Source organism: Melopsittacus undulatus, chromosome 6 (genome assembly GCF_012275295.1).
Source record: "Melopsittacus undulatus isolate bMelUnd1 chromosome 6, bMelUnd1.mat.Z, whole genome shotgun sequence".
In the NCBI taxonomy this organism is placed as follows: Eukaryota; Metazoa; Chordata; class Aves; order Psittaciformes; family Psittaculidae; genus Melopsittacus; species Melopsittacus undulatus.
The window spans coordinates 35,126,997-35,142,596 of NC_047532.1; the positions used below are offsets into that span (position 1 = coordinate 35,126,997).

Genomic DNA, 15,600 nt, shown 5'->3' on the forward strand with positions numbered 1-15,600 from the left:
CTGGAGCTACAGTCTTCTTGGATGTCTGAATGCTAACCCTAAACCTAATTTTAGGCAGCTCCCTAGAGGTGAGGCGTACGTCACCAGCACCAAGGTTCGCCCAAATGGGAAAGGTGTGGAAGGAGTTATATTGGTGCTGTGCCACACTCCTCTTGGAGTGCCTCTTACAGAACTAATGCCAGAGGAGATAGTCATTTTAGATCTGTGAATGCTAACCCTAAACCTAAAGCTAATTTTAGCCAGCTCTCTAGAGGTGAGGCCTATGTCACCAGCACCAAGGATCACCCAAATGAGAATGCTTTGGAATTAGTAATATTGGTGCTGTGCCACATTTCTCTTGCCATGCCTTTTAGAGCAGTAGTGCCCCTGGAGCTATAGTCATTTAAGATCTCTGAATGCCAAGCCTAACTCTTAAGCCTAACCCTAACCTTAAATTAAGGTGGCACCCTAGAGATGAGCCCTATGTCCCCAGCACCATGACTTGCCCAAATGAGAAAGGTGTGGAAGGAGTATTATTGGTACTGTGCCAAGCTCCCCTTGGCATGCCTCTTAAAGTCCCATTGTTCCTGAAGCTGAAGTCTTTGTGGATCTCTGAAAGGTAACCCTAACTCTAACCCTAATTTAACCCGTCACTATAGAGATGACATAACCAGCACCAAGGCTGAGCCAGTTGGGAAACTCTTGGAATTAGTAATGTTCTTGCTGTGCCATGCTCTGCTTGGTATTTTTTTTACAGCCCCAGAAGCCCTGGAGCTGCAAGCCTTGTGGATCTCTGAACGCTAAGCCTACACCTAATTTTATATGCCATCCTACAGATGAGGCCTACAACCCAGCACCTTGGAGGGACCAAATGAAAAAGGAGCGGAAGGAATAATTGTGCCTTGCCAAGCTCTCCTTGGCATTACTTTTACAGCCCGAGTATACCTGGAGTTGTAGTGTTTATGGATCTCTGAATGATAACCCTAACCCTAATTTAACCCAGCACCATTGAGATGAGGCCTTCGTCCCTAGCACCATGGCTGGTGAGTTGGGAAAGTTGTGGAAGGGGTAACGTTGTTGCTTTGCCAAGCTCCTCTGGGCATTCCTCTTACAGCCCCAGTGTCCTGGAGTTGTAGTCTTTGTGGATCTTTGAACACTAACCCGAAACCTAACCCTAATTTAATCCAGCACCATAGATAGAGATGAAGCCTACATCCCCAGCACAGTGGCTGGGCCAGTTGGGAAAGCTGTGGAAGTAGTAATGTTGTTGCTGTGTCAAGCTCCCCTTGCCATGCCTTTTACAGCGCCAGTGTCCCTGGAGCTTTAGTCTTTGTGTATCTCTGAAAGCTAACCCTAAACCTAACCCTAATGTAAGATGACACCATGAGAGATGAGAGATCAGTCTTTTATCCCCAGTACCATGTCTGGGCCAAATGAGTGAAGATGTGGAAGGAGTAATGTTGTTGCTGTGCTATGCTCCCCTTAGCACGCCTTTTTACAGCCATAGTGTCCCTGGAGCAGTTCTCTGTGTGCAACTCTGAACTTTAAGCCTAACCCTAATTTAATCTGCCACCATAGAGATGAGGCCTACTTCCCCACCCCTATGGCTGACCCTAATGATAAAGTTGTGAAAGGAGTAATGTTGTTGCTTTCCCAAGCTCCCCTTGTCATGCTTTTTCAGCCATAGTGTCTCTGGTGCAATAGTCTTTATGCGTTTCTGAATGCTAAGCCTAATTTATCCCTAATTTAAGCTGCCACCACAGAGATGAGGCCTATGTCCCCAGTACCATGGCTGGGCCAGTTGGGCAAGTTGTGGATGAAGTGATTTTGTTGCTGTGCCAAGCTCCCCTTTGCATGCCTTTTACAGCCCCAGTGTCTGTGTTGCTGTAGTGTTTGTGGGTCTCTGAATGCTAACCCTAAGCCTAACCCTAATATTACCCATCACCATGGAGATCAGGCCTTTGTCCACACATGAATGCCTGAGCCATTTGGGAAGATGTAATGTTGGTTCTGTGCCAGGCTTTCCTTGGCATACATTTTACATCCCCATTGTCCCTGGGGTTGCAGGCTTTGCTGATCTCTGAACACTAATACTAAACCTAACCCTAATTTAAGCCACAGCCATGGAGATGAGGCCTACATTCTCAGCACCATGGCTTGCTGAGATGAAAAATGCTGCTTGACCATGTGACTGTTTTTAGAGCAGTGGCCTGGAATGCAGACCCGCTTGAAGAATCTGCCACGAGATGGCACTTTAAAACAAGTCTTAGTCCTGCTGTTGATTGTACTGTCACAGGACATTGCCAGCACTTCTCCTGGGAGGGGCTAAAATGCCTTCGGGGAGAACTGCAAAATTCCCAGTCTGCCTGGAAGGAATACTCTGGATTTGCTGAGAAGAGGAAGGAGGGATTGGCAATAAGAAACTTTGCAATAGCCAAGCCCTGGAGAAGAACCTGCTGATCCAAATTTTGGATTTGAGCTGCTTCTCCAGAATAAGTTGAGCTACAGCTAGAACACAGAAAATCCGTTATATTTGGGACTTTTCTGTAAAAGAGTTCAAGAAAGTTGGATGAGTGTCAACAATCTGTTACAAAAGCCTTTGTGGTAGGGACTCCTTTGTCCAAGCTTTCTTCTGTTACCCTAGATCACTAGAAGACAGCAACACATGTCACAGCATACACTGCAAGTTTGGGGCCGGCCTGACAAGGGAAGAACAGAAGATCAGGTATGTTCTATGCATGAGCAGATGTATGAGGTAATCATGACAGTGTGACCTATTAATTTTTCCTTTCAAATTCATGTGAGCTTCTTGCTACTCACTTTAGTAGTAATGCAGTGCAAACATGTGGAAAAGTGCAAAATCATCATCCCTCACACTTTCTTACACTTTTTCTGGTTTGAGTGTTGCCAGAGTTAAGTCTGGTGAAAACACAGGTTCCAGCTGGGGCTAAAGGCACAGCAAGACATGACTAGCTTCCTTTGCCATCATCTCCTTAAAAGCCCTCCAGAAAACTCATCATAGCATTGAGCAGCAAATTGATGATCTTTTCAGCCAGGAAACAGTAAAATTCTGCCTCTGTGTAAAATTCTCTTGGATACAATAGACTCCTGACAGGTTTGTCGTGCTCAGCCATATGGTTCCCCCACAGCTTTAATTTTTAGATAAGTGTTAATGTTACCTGGATGCACAATTTTCCACATGAAGTCTTATCCAACATGACTAAGCTATAACATGGGGAACTCTTCTATACCTTCCTGCAGGCAGGCGGTGTATGGACCTAATGCCATTGAAGTTGAAATTCGTCCTATTTGGAAGTTACTTTTTAAAGAGGTCAGTAAATCAGACTAGCACTTGTTGGGACAGGTATGAAGTTTTTTGAAGACTTCACAAGGGCACTATCTGATGGGATGATTGATGCTTCATAAGTATAAGCCATGGAGGAAAGTTGGTGAACCTCCTTTTTAGCTTTTAGCACACATTCCTGGCAGAGTGTTGCAGGAAAAAATGTGAAGCTAAGAAGATGATTGGTGCTGCATACTTATAACACTAAATGTTTCCCTTACAATAACCAAAATTATATTCTCAGACTTCACTGGGGCTTTTGTGGCCTGTTTCAGCATAACACATTAAAGTGAATAATGACTGGTATCATTAGGTTGACATAATATAGAGTAACTAAAAGTATAGAAGTATGAGGAAATCAAGCCTTCATTTTAGCTGCAATCTAAGACTGATTACTGATGGCCCCACAGACCATTAGAACTTCTTTAGAATTTTTATTTTTCAAATAAATACCATAGTCATAGTGATGTTTATAAATCACAAAGTATTAAAGACTTTTTTTCCCACATTTGTGTAGTGCCTTCTGTGTAGCTGTTACTTAAAACTGGAAATGTTAAGGTCATGTTTGTTAGGTAGCTGTGGTGGGAAACCAACTAACTTAAAGTCACTTAAGTCTGACTTCAAGTTGCCAACATAGTTGCTGCTGCATAGTAACTGGTTAGCAACAACTTTTAATTACAAACACCACAAACTACATGCAAGCCAGTAAGTTCAAAACTGGGGGCTATTAATGTTCTAAAAGAGCCATGAAAGAATGCTGCTTTGGGATGGCAAAATTACCTTTTAAATTGCTGTTTAACACTCTTGGACATTGTAATGAAGTGTTCTCACCTACTGCTGCACTCAATCTCTCCTGGCGTGTTATGTCCATCCCCTGACGTGCATTACGTTTGTATTTGCAGATTTTAAACCCCTTCTATGTCTTCCAAGCCTTCACCCTCACGCTGTGGCTGAGCCAAGGTTACATTGAATATTCAGTGGCCATCATAATTCTGACTATCATTTCCATTGGCTTAACCGTGTATGACCTCAGACAGGTGAGTCTGCCATGCAGCCTGTCAGCTCCCCAGCCTGCACTTTGCTAGTAGTTCCATCCATCACAGACACAACTGGCTGTTTATATGCTCTTTCTTCTTAGGTTTTATTGCTGTGCATTCTGCTGTATTACTATAAATTTATTGCTATAGAAAAGTTAAAAAGGCTGTACCTGGGCATCTTGAACTTCCCAAAATTTAAAGATTGAAGTCTGATACCTGGGGTTTGTAAGACTTCATGAAGGTGGACTGTATCCATGAGTCTGGTTCCTACTGTGACAGGAGGATTCACTCCTCTTAAGCTTTGCTAATTGAAAGGTCTTAGCAGCAGAAAGAAACACGACTATCCCTCAGATTTGTTCAACACTTCTATCATGGATACAGCTGTTTGCAAAAATTTTCTAATAGTCTCAGCTCATTCACTTTTTGACCTAAAGCACTTGCCTGTGATATACCTGATTCAGCCTCTATGGCAAAGGCAAACAGATTGAAATGAGCCTTATGCAGTGTTTGCCTGCCATTGAGTATCTTCATGCAGCCAGGTGAGATTCCTGGTGCTTTCTGCTGAAATCACAGAACACTCTCACTGGGAATTCAGAAGACATTTCTTTGGTCTCTGAACCCACTTTAAATACACAGGAAAGGCAAAATCACATGGAGAAAGTTTCTCTTTTGTAATCCTATGTGAATGAAAGTACAGATGGAAAAGAGCAGTAGGAAAAGGAGCCTGGCAGGCAACACTCTCAGGTCTGAATGTTAGGTTATCACATTCCTCTGTATTGTTAAGATTTAAAAGCAAAAATGAACTGGGGTTCCTGAGTCCTAGTAAGTGTTCTATCCATCTTCAGGAACAATATGAGGGTTAGAGGGCAGCATTGAGGATTACAGTTCCTGCAGACAGTGTGATGTGACTAGAAGTGGTGGTAGGGGGTGAACAGATGGCAGCCTTGCGGTGCACTGACCTGAGTGTCATAGTTATGTGCTACTTCAGAGCCAGGCACAGCTCACATTGTGTCAAAATCCACTGCTAAAATAATTGTTCCCACACAGATTTACTGGGGAAGGGCAAGGTTCAGCCATTCAAAAGGTTCCTTGAGAAGGTGGTATAGCAAACTTCCCTGCAAAGCGCCACACAGGAGGAAGCAATAACTTGCCCTTGCTGGAGCTGGCTTTTATTTGCATCGACTCTTCTTTTCCCTGGACTAGTAGAGGCACACAGTACATTCCCTGCATATGTCCCAGGCCACTGCATTTGTGGGACTTTGGGCGGTAGGCGCCCTCCAGTGTGCTGTGCTGACACGGCACTGCTGTGCACCCTTTGCCCTGCCAAGGGCAATCTTTTATTGCTGCCTCACACTTTGTGAATAGTTGGGATTTTGCCAGCACAGGTGTGTTGGCTGCACATCATGTTTTTGTATCTCTAATATCAGAGGATGACTAGCACTCCCATGTTGAACAAGCACTCAGATCAATTTGAGCACACCTTTGTCTTTAAAATATTGGTGTCCTTCCTAGTACTGCAGAGCATAAAGAACAGATAAAGTCCGTTCAGCTTTCTTTGACAAGGCCAGTTTCATTATGCAACTGGTAATTTTGGCAGGACAAGTCACAATGTTTGGAGCCTCCGGATATTCTTCAAACTGGCTTGACATCTTCACATTAACAATGCTAATGAAGAAATCCACACTTGGGGATTAGTGTTTGCAATTGCAACTTTTAAATCAAGATCAGACATTCCCTCTAATGGCTTTGCAATAACAGTTGACTTCATTATCTCAGGATATGTAATTGTCTAAATTGGATTGCAAAAACTGGCAAAGCACAGACACCCAGCTAAATTAGAATTTCTGTTCTTGCAATGTTAATTTTGTAAGAACAGCCTTTAGAACTTGGTTGTCCTGTTGATAGCATCCTGTTGTTATCAAGGAGAAAACTACTGAGCACAAAGAAACCCTCTACTAAGGGACTGAAGATAGCAGTGTTGCAGCTAAGGAGATGTACTCTGACACAAAGCAGGAATAGCCCCTTGAAGGTCAAGGGAGATACAGCATCACGAATGGAAGAAAACAGAAAATTAGGTCCCACCGCAGCGGGTTCTATGTTAACTTGGTGAATTTGTATCCTGACTTCTAACAAGCAGTGTGAAACCTCCCCTGGATAACTCACCAGGGTTCAGTTTCTGTGATGTTAACATGGTCACTGAATTGTAACCTACTGTTTCACTTGAGTACTGGTGTTTCAACACTGCAATTGCTTTCCCATCAACAGCAGTCTACCAAGCTGCATCACCTCGTTGAGGAGCACAATGAAGTCCAGATTACAGTCTGTACGAAGAGTGAAGGTGAGTCATCTGCATCTCATTTTCCTCACCAACTGTGTGATTAAGTAATATGTTGAAATGTATCTGGAATTGCACAGCTCCTGTTGATTTCTACTGCTGAAACATGAAAGGTGAGCTGCAGGGAGAAAGCAGCAGAGGGAGGTGATGCAGGAAGGGCAAAGAGAAATGTGGGCACAGCCTATGTAGCACAGTAATGATGCATCTATATCATTATGATCTGTATCTGCAACAGCTGTAATAATACAGGTGGACCCAGTAATTTGTGTAAGAGTCAAGAACAGCTAGGAAAATGTAATTTCACAAGCAAGCAACTAAGTAACAACTCTGGCCTTCTGAGACCTGCTTCCCCCTCTGCTATAGGCTACTTTCACAGTCTTGTCAAATAGCTTGTGAGGGAGTTTCAAGGAGTCTAGATATATGGCTCCTATTGAGGTATGCAGTTTCCTGTGTGTCCGTTCCTTGCCCATAAGATACAGGCTGTAGCTGGTTTGTCTTCTAAATATATTGAGATAAGCAATTCCTAGGGTGATGGGAGATGTAAAGACCGTGGATAGGTTTTCTTGGTCTGTGTTTTATGAACACTAAGCAAATGAAACTGAAGGCACCCAGTTCTAGAGAGATGTTTAGACAAAGGCTGATGTTTGCACTGTTTCTTTTCAGCCAGGGCTGTTTCTAAGAAGTATTGACCTTAAATCATGTAATGTAGAAGTTTAGTGATGATGTGTGTGCCTTGAGACTTTTTTTTAATTGCCCAGAACTTGTGAGGTTAATTTTTGTATTCTTCTACAGGTTGCAAAGAGATGAAGTCTTGTTACTTAGTCCCTGGAGACATGTTTCTTTTAGATGGAAAAAAAGCTTGCTCTCCCATGTGATGCTGTCCTGATTGATGGAAGCTGGATTGTGAATGAAGGGATGCTCACAGGTGCAGTATTGGAGTTAGAAATGCTAAGGCTTTGTGCAGGTTCTATCAGGGAGATGTCTCTATCTGTTCTGATATCAAGTTGTTTACTATTTATTAGAATATTTTGCATCAGGAGGTGAAAAACTGTGGCTTGAATAATTCGTGTTTGTCTTGGGCAATTGTCTGCTGTTGTGTATTATGCATTTCTTATCCACATTAAAAACAAGTAGTATTAATATACTGTCAGGAGCAAAAAGTGAAAATATTCAAATACAGTGAATTATATTTTTTTTTGAGTATTTGCATTCTGATCTTGCAACAGTTGTGTTCAAGCATGCAGTGTATGAATACAGAGGTTAGTGTTACACATAAACATCAAGGCACTACTAAGCATGAACTTATTTAGGGGCAAAATTTGACCCAAGCTCCTTGATACAAAATGGTCAGAGAAACCATGTGATGTACTCTTGAAGTGAAAGCTGTAATGGCTGTCACCATAAATCCACTTGTGTAAGTACATAAGCAAGCTAATTAGTCAGGTGAACACCTAAAGGATGCTGTCACTTTCTAACATGCAGAATATGACAGACTTTTGAATCCCTTTAAGTGAAGCTACATGCTGTTGTTTTTAGGTGAAAGCATTCCGGTTACTAAAACTCCCTTGCCTTTCACGGGGAGTCCAATGCCCTGGAAAATCCATAGCATGGAAGTCTACCATGTATAGGCGTCTTTTTCAGGATGTGTTCATATAGTCTTGCCTATTCACAAGATATTCATTTACTATAAGGGGGTTCTTAGTGAGCATGTCAGCTGTGCTGGAAGTAACCACACTTCACAGATGATTCCTGGCCTGGTGCTCACTGGCTTGGAGGGGATTTCAAACCAGATAAGTCCCAGTTCTGTCATTAGAAGTGATGAGAATCACATACAGAATTGTATTTCAGGAAGCTAGACTTTCATTTGGGTATTTGTTAGATGATCTTTCCAGCCCTTTGGCCCTCAAAGAGTTCTCACAATACAATTTGAGGCATTATTATACACGTCCTCATCTGCGGGACAGAAGTCATACAAACGAAGCCATCAGGCAAAGGGCCATTGAAAGCCATCGTGCTGCAAACCGGTATTTCTTTTATTGTTTGCTAACCAGCAGAGGGAAAGCAGCAGCCCCAGAGGCTGGTAAGAGAGCTGGTTCCTCTTTCTAGCTCAAGTCCAGCACAGGTCTGGTGTCCTGGGAAGTGCTTGTTGCCACTTGATGGCTAAAGCTTGTGCAATGTTATCTCACTAACATGGTATGTACAACGCTATGTCACATACGCAGTGATGCATGTTTTTGCACAGGATTCAATACAGCTAAATGTGACCTGGTGAGATCCATCCTCTACCCCAAACCAGTGAACTTCAAACTCTACAGAGATGCCTTCAAGTTCATTGTAGGCCTGTTATTGGTGTGTTTGGACTTATCTATACTGTGTGTGTTCGTGTCCCACAAGGTAATTACAAGGCATGCCTCTGTGCTGCATGCCCCAGCTCTGAGCCCTTGGTCACTCAAGGTCCTTGGAATACTGTTCACTTCTGTAATTCAGTTTTCAGCTACCAGAAACTGGGGGAGGAGGGACAGACAGAACAAAGCAGAATCAATCTGTCATCCCCAGGGGAAAAGTGTGGGTTGTATTGCTCCTGGGCAGGAGGGTTGGACCCCCTGAGAGTGGCGGTAACAAGGCAGAGAGGCTGTTCCCACCCCATTGCCCCTGTTGTTCTTCCTGTTTGCAGAAGCCAGCAGCAGATGTGGTGGCTATGGCCCTCCTCCTTCTCACTGTGGCTGTGCCTCCTGCTATCCCCACCGCCTTGACAACAGGCACTGTTTAGACTCAAAGGAGGCTGAAGAAGAAGAAGATTTTCTGCATCAGCCCACAGAGGATTAATATTTGCAGGCAGATCAACCTTGTTTGCTTTGACAAAGTGAGGCACTTCCTGGGGCACTGAAAGATGCTGGTTGCTGCTAGGAACATGGGATTTTATTGTCCCTTTTCCCCACCTCACCTACACATATCTAACCCCAGGGAAAAGTCTTCTAAAGATGCCCATGCAGCAGGGTCACACTGTGAGCAGGAGGCTTTCCTTACCTTGCTGAGAGCTGGGGAAGGACCTCTAGGAACATGCAGGAGGAATGAAGGGTGGGCAGCAATATCAAGGTAACTAGATATTTATTTAACTTTAGACGGGCACCCTGACAGAAGATGGACTGGACCTGTAGGGTGTCATCCCCTCTGAGGGAAGCTGGTAAGAAAGGATTTAATTTAGAAAGTACTAATCTCCAGTGTGAATGCACTGCCCAAATGTCCAGCTAGGAGGGAGGCAGTTGCATATGATACAGAAAGACAGAAAGAGATGTTCACGTCCATTTGGGGAGGCAGAGTGCAGTACGTGGCCTTGACCCCTGCTCAGCTCCTTCTCTCTGAGGAGGGTATGTGGGTGCTACTGTGACAGTCATAGCCATAAAAGTTGCTACTAATTCAAGGCAAACAGAAGTCAGCAGCAGCGTGAGTGTTTTTAATTACTCACGGTAATTAGGTGATTTGGGGAATATGCACAGAGCTTTTCAATTATGTCATTCTCAGCACAGTTCAATAATTGTTATTCTAGTCAATAAACCTTTCATCATTTTAAAGTTAAGAAATAGTGATAAAATCAAGTGTTTCTGTCTTTGATGCCTGTCAAATCTCACCTACCTTCTGTAAATGCCGTGGGAAAAATAAAAATCCAAATACACGGCAGGTTCTATCTCAGTTCCAAGCCCAAAGACCACTGAAATCCTCAATGTTATGCCAAACTCAATATATTAATCTTTTGCAGTGGCCAAAATAAATCATACACCCCATATCAGCTCCCAGGTTTTAATAATAGTTGTTAATAAATCAGTTCAACACCACAGAGATAATCATGACATAATGAATGAAAAAAACTAATTCTTTGTGAGAGGAAAAAAATCACACTCCCAGTACTTCTGCAAAGGAGAGAGAGAAACTTATTATCTGATGCAAAGTAATGAGAAAAAATTAGTAAGTGTCAGCCAATGAAGGTTTCCTAGTAGAAGCAAACCTCACACATAGTACAATCTCTTTGTGGGCCTCTGTGCATCAGAGAGGCCATGCGCACAGGTGCACATTGAAAAGGCTTGGAGCCCACCAAAATGCAGACAGCTCATAACAGCACCAGAATGATTTCCACCAATGCAGCCTTGCAGGTGGTATCTGCTCACATAATCATCAGAACAAAACTAGATCCATATATCAGAATAAATTCACAGAATAAAATAATCCATGGTATCAGAACGTAAAACTCTCTTTGCATACATGTCCAGTCTGCACCTAGCTGGGAACCAGTGCTCGTGGTTTGCCAAAACACAAGGAGGAGCTATTACTGTCTGCATTGATCTCATTAGCCTTTTTGCATAACTACTTTTTTTAAAATGGTCCCATTTTAAAACATAAGATTAGCTATCAGCTAAGCTGAATGCTACAAGGCAACAGTAAAGGAATTTAATTTGACTTACAAAATAATCTCCCACATCACTCCCTGGGTCTGAGAGGAGGCTATTGGTGCTTATCCAACCTTGGTGTTGCGCACAATACCAGCCCAAGCAGATGTACTCCCTTTCCATACGGCAGCTTTACAAAACTTCTCCTAGGACATATTGCCAAGCTTCTTTGAGATCCATGCTGCAAGTTGTTTCCTCTCTGATAGCGTCTTCTTGGATTAGTCTGCTACCAAACAGCAATTGCCAAGGAGGATTCCTGTGTCAGTCCCTCTTGAGTGTTTTACTGTCTCCATTACTTTATATCAAGCTGAACTACTGCCAACCACTTACTGAGTACATTTTGACCTCCTGAATGCATCCAACCTGTTAATCAGAAGGATGGGTAGGGCATAGTGTTGCTTGCAGTTATCGGGCTTGGCTCCACTGAATGCAGCACAGCAGCACCTGTAAGCACTAGCTGAGGACCTATGTGTCCATGTCCCTCTTACAAGGGGTCCCACTAACCTTCTACTTTCAATCAGGTTTCAGAAAGTCCGTAAGTTCCCATCCAGCACTTCTCTGCTCTGGGGACCTCTGTATGGAGCCATGGCAAGCTGTCATTCACTGGTTGTTTTGGATAAGAAGATTCAGGGAGATCCACTGGACCTGAAAATGTTTGAGGGCACACAATGGGTAATTGACTCGCTTCCTCTGCACCCATCCAAAACACAGACACTGGAACCCAGCCCAGGGGTGTTTACTCACAAGTCATGCTAAAATAGATGCCTATAGGAGAAACTCCTTTGCAGTCCTGGTCCTAACAGCTGGAATTTACTATTTCTACTAACCTCGTGGAAGATTTGCAGGACTGAGGCTGCTTTTTTTGGTAGTCCAGCAATCACTTTCCTTGGGGGTGTCTGCATTTGCTCTCTTAATTTGATTTGGAAACACTGGAGTGTAAAGAAGCAGAGGGGGAGCCTAGTTGCTGCTTGCTGGAAGCAGATGATCAGTCCACTGATTTGCCATGTGGTTCAGACAGAGCAATTCAGCCAAGGCACATGCAAGTTTTTATGCCCTTATGCTAAAGGCTGTCAACCCTGATTAGCAAAGGGACATCCCTATGGAGAAACCAAGGCTGAAGCCTCCAGCTGAGTGAACAGCAAGTCTTAGAGACCTGGTGAGGAAATGAGAGATTGAGGCTTGGGGTTCATCCATAGGGATGGAGAGTAGCTTTGGTGAGAGCAGAATGCGAGGAGGCATGAGAAGGAAAGGGGCAGTTCCCCTCCCTGACATGTGCTTGACTGGAGGGTTCTGTGTTTCTGCAGTTAACAGCTTTGTCATGTTTTCTCCTTCAACCTTTTGCTCAAAAGAGATTAATCAATAAGTATAACAGATAACAGCTCTTCCAGCAGCACTGTGAGAAGGCGTAAGACTGGTGCTTGCTCCTGTGGAAGTAGAGGCAGAGCCACATGACAGCAGAAGGGGACTTTTACGGTGAATGAGCCTTGGCAGCACATAAAGTAACAGAGTTTGGGGGCTAAAAGCATCCTATGCTGATAGTTACCACCCTATTTCTGTACAGAACATCAGTGATAGTCTTTTAAAAGCAGGAGAATGGCAGACAAAACCAGCTAGATAATTATTTCTCTTTCCCTTCATCATTGATTTGGCATTAAATTTATGTGGAACTTTAGAGAAACCAGAAAATTTGACATAGGTTCTTACTCTCATCAAGTCAGATGATTCAGGGCCATGTAGGCTTCTGCAAGGACAAAGCTATAGGGAGGCTGTCACTGATGATGGATAGGAAGACCTACTGGATCATAACAAAATACTTCTGCAACTAGATACCAAGAGCAAGAGGGAAACATGATCCCATGTGCTTCTGCCCCTGCTTTAACAGGTGTGAAGGAAAAAAACCCAAAAAACAAAACAACCAACCACCCCCCCCCCCAAAAAAAAAAAACCCAACAAAACAAAAAACAAACAAAACAGTACCAGAAATACCAGAAATATTTATTTTTCTTATACAGGTAGTAGAGGACTCCAGCATAACTCAGGACAGCTCTGGTGCTTTCAGCACCTGCATTGTTAGACCAGGGCCAAAGGCCAGCAGTGTAAGTCCAATTCTTCCTGAGAATGAATATTCTGTTTTCAACCTGCAGCAAATGCAAAATCTTGGCACACACACTATTCATTTACATGGCTAGCAGCTGCAAAATGCCTTTCAGCCCCCCTTGGTACTGTTTTGCATCTTTCCCCAGAATAGACCTTCTGGAAGCTTAGGACCAGAAAAGCAAATTCTGATTAAACTGGAAATGCTACTCCTGAAGGGGCACCTAAAGCTCTTCATGGGCCTAAAAGCCCCTCATTTTCAACTCTACAATTTGCACTAATTAAAGGTACAGACTTCTCTTGAGTCCTCACTCTATACAGCTGCTGACAAAATTAATGTACACAATCAATTTAAGTGGAAACTAATGCAGACAGACCACATAAATGGAAGAAAATGTCTGAAGTATGAGGTCATCTGCAGGAGAAAGCAATGTGAGTAAGGAAAGGCATTACATTGAGAAGCATAGATGTGGGTCCATAAATCCTGCTGGTAATGGTCATGCAGCCCTGCTAGCAGATTTATCAGCCACACCCCAAAACTTTACTCCTCTTCTTAAAGTGTTCTGCTTTACCCTTCTACTTAGAAGGCCTCTTGGGAAACTCTGTGTTTTGATAGTTGAAAATTCATATGTTTCCAGTCCAATTGACCCAGACAGCTTCTTCTCAATGGAAGGTGTGTGATTTCTATTATTAGTACCAGCAAGACAGTGCTGTGGCACAAGGAAGTCAGTCTTGTTTCTAGGATGTCTTTGTTGCCATGGTAATGCACTGTAACTCGTCAAATTTCAGTTCCCAGGACTGTAGATGTAGGAGTATTACATTAATATGTGCTTATTAAGACAAAGGCTGTGGAAAAGCCTCAAAAAAAATTGAGGTTCCTTGTAAGTATGCTGAGAAGGCAGAGCTGTTAAGACAGTGGTTCCTAAACATGTAATCAGTGATCTGATCCTATAGCCAGAAGACAACAACAGTCTCCTATTAATAAGTCACCCTAGCAAGAAATACTCAAATGAGCTAAAGTTCAGAATGGATTTGCTTTGTATAATCAGTGACTCAGGTAACATTTCATTTTCCTCATCTCTTCAAGGCTCCCACAGAAGGAATAGTGATCCTACATCGATTCCCATTTTCTTCAGCACTGCAGAGAATGTCTGTTGTTTCACAGAAGACAGGAGAGGAACAGTATGACCTGTACATGAAAGGAGGACCAGAAACAGTGTCCAGCTTTTGCAGACAAGATACTGGTACAGAATTGGGAAAGGGGGACTTCACACACTGTTTATTTGGATTGAATCCAAAACAGAGCTTATGTTGGGGCTGAAATCCCACTGGCCACACTGCAACTGCATGTGTATGACTCTTCCCAAAACCAAGCTTTTGACTTGTTAAATGTCATTAGTTGATACTACAAACAAGCTTTCACTGTTTGTTTGTAAGATAAAGATTCATGCAGCCCAGCATCTAGTGAGATGCACACCTGCAGTTCAGCCACAGTACATGCCTTGGCTAACTTGCATCACCTGAAGATATAGTACATAAATAATATTGATACACCAAAATACCCAGAGCATATGTAGAATCATGGTAATTGCATATGTCACAGCAGGTGTGTTGTGCTCTACAAGTTCTTAAATTTCCTCTTAATGTATTGCCCTGTAAATTCAGCATTGAGTTACTGACCCAGCTCACAAAGGTTTAGTAATGGAAAAATTGCTGTGGACATGCAAATTACTGTTGTTAAGGGTAACTGGTATTAACACTTGAGCCAAGACTTCTATCTTCTCTCTGGAAGTAAACATAGGGTTTTCTTTTTTGTATGTGATCAATATTATAGGTTTGTATATAAAGTTGTCTACAAACTTGAAACTCTGGTCACATTCACTGAATATTTCAGAAGGATGCCAAGAAAACACAGTCTAATGTGGCTCTGTGGTTTGTTATTTCAGATGGCACTGACCTGAGAACAAATTAAAATGGTTTTGAGGGACAATGAAAATATTTAGTTTAGAACCACCTAAGATCTAATGACACAAACCTCTAAACAAGTCAACAGCAGCAAGAAAAATGTCTTAAAAATTATGCTCCACTTTCTCAGGTTTCTACATAGTTCTTTTTATTCTGTTTTGATTGTTTCTGTATTGATTACAGCTTAATGAATAATTAGGTGCTGCACTGTAAAGCTGTGATTGCAGTATGCAGGGAATACAAAATACTGCAAAGTTAAAAGGAACTCTTGGCTTCTAGAGTCACAGGAATGAACAGAGAATTGAAAATTTAGGATTTGGGAGAATTCTCATATTAAGGCATAAGCAAAAACAGTTTCCTCAGTCACTCAGCATGTACGCAGTAAAGCTTAGGACAGAATTATGA

General features: G+C 42.7%; 1 protein-coding gene across 1 annotated transcript in view; it reads left to right on the forward strand.

Annotated features, from left to right (window-relative positions):
• Positions 1-1,015: 1,015 nt before the first annotated feature.
• Positions 1,016-15,600, forward strand: part of LOC101876595 (probable cation-transporting ATPase 13A5) — a 29,563-nt gene continuing 14,978 nt past the window's right edge. Inside the window, 18 exon segments of the mRNA XM_005141169.2 lie at positions 1,016-1,022; positions 2,488-2,554; positions 2,624-2,704; positions 3,241-3,310; positions 4,225-4,359; positions 6,625-6,697; positions 7,487-7,545; positions 7,547-7,619; positions 8,231-8,316; positions 8,368-8,419; positions 8,626-8,718; positions 8,937-9,035; positions 9,038-9,078; positions 9,369-9,557; positions 9,817-9,878; positions 11,658-11,808; positions 13,149-13,232; positions 14,318-14,474. Of these exon segments, the coding sequence (XP_005141226.2) occupies positions 1,016-1,022; positions 2,488-2,554; positions 2,624-2,704; positions 3,241-3,310; positions 4,225-4,359; positions 6,625-6,697; positions 7,487-7,545; positions 7,547-7,619; positions 8,231-8,316; positions 8,368-8,419; positions 8,626-8,718; positions 8,937-9,035; positions 9,038-9,078; positions 9,369-9,557; positions 9,817-9,878; positions 11,658-11,808; positions 13,149-13,232; positions 14,318-14,474 (1,579 nt within the window).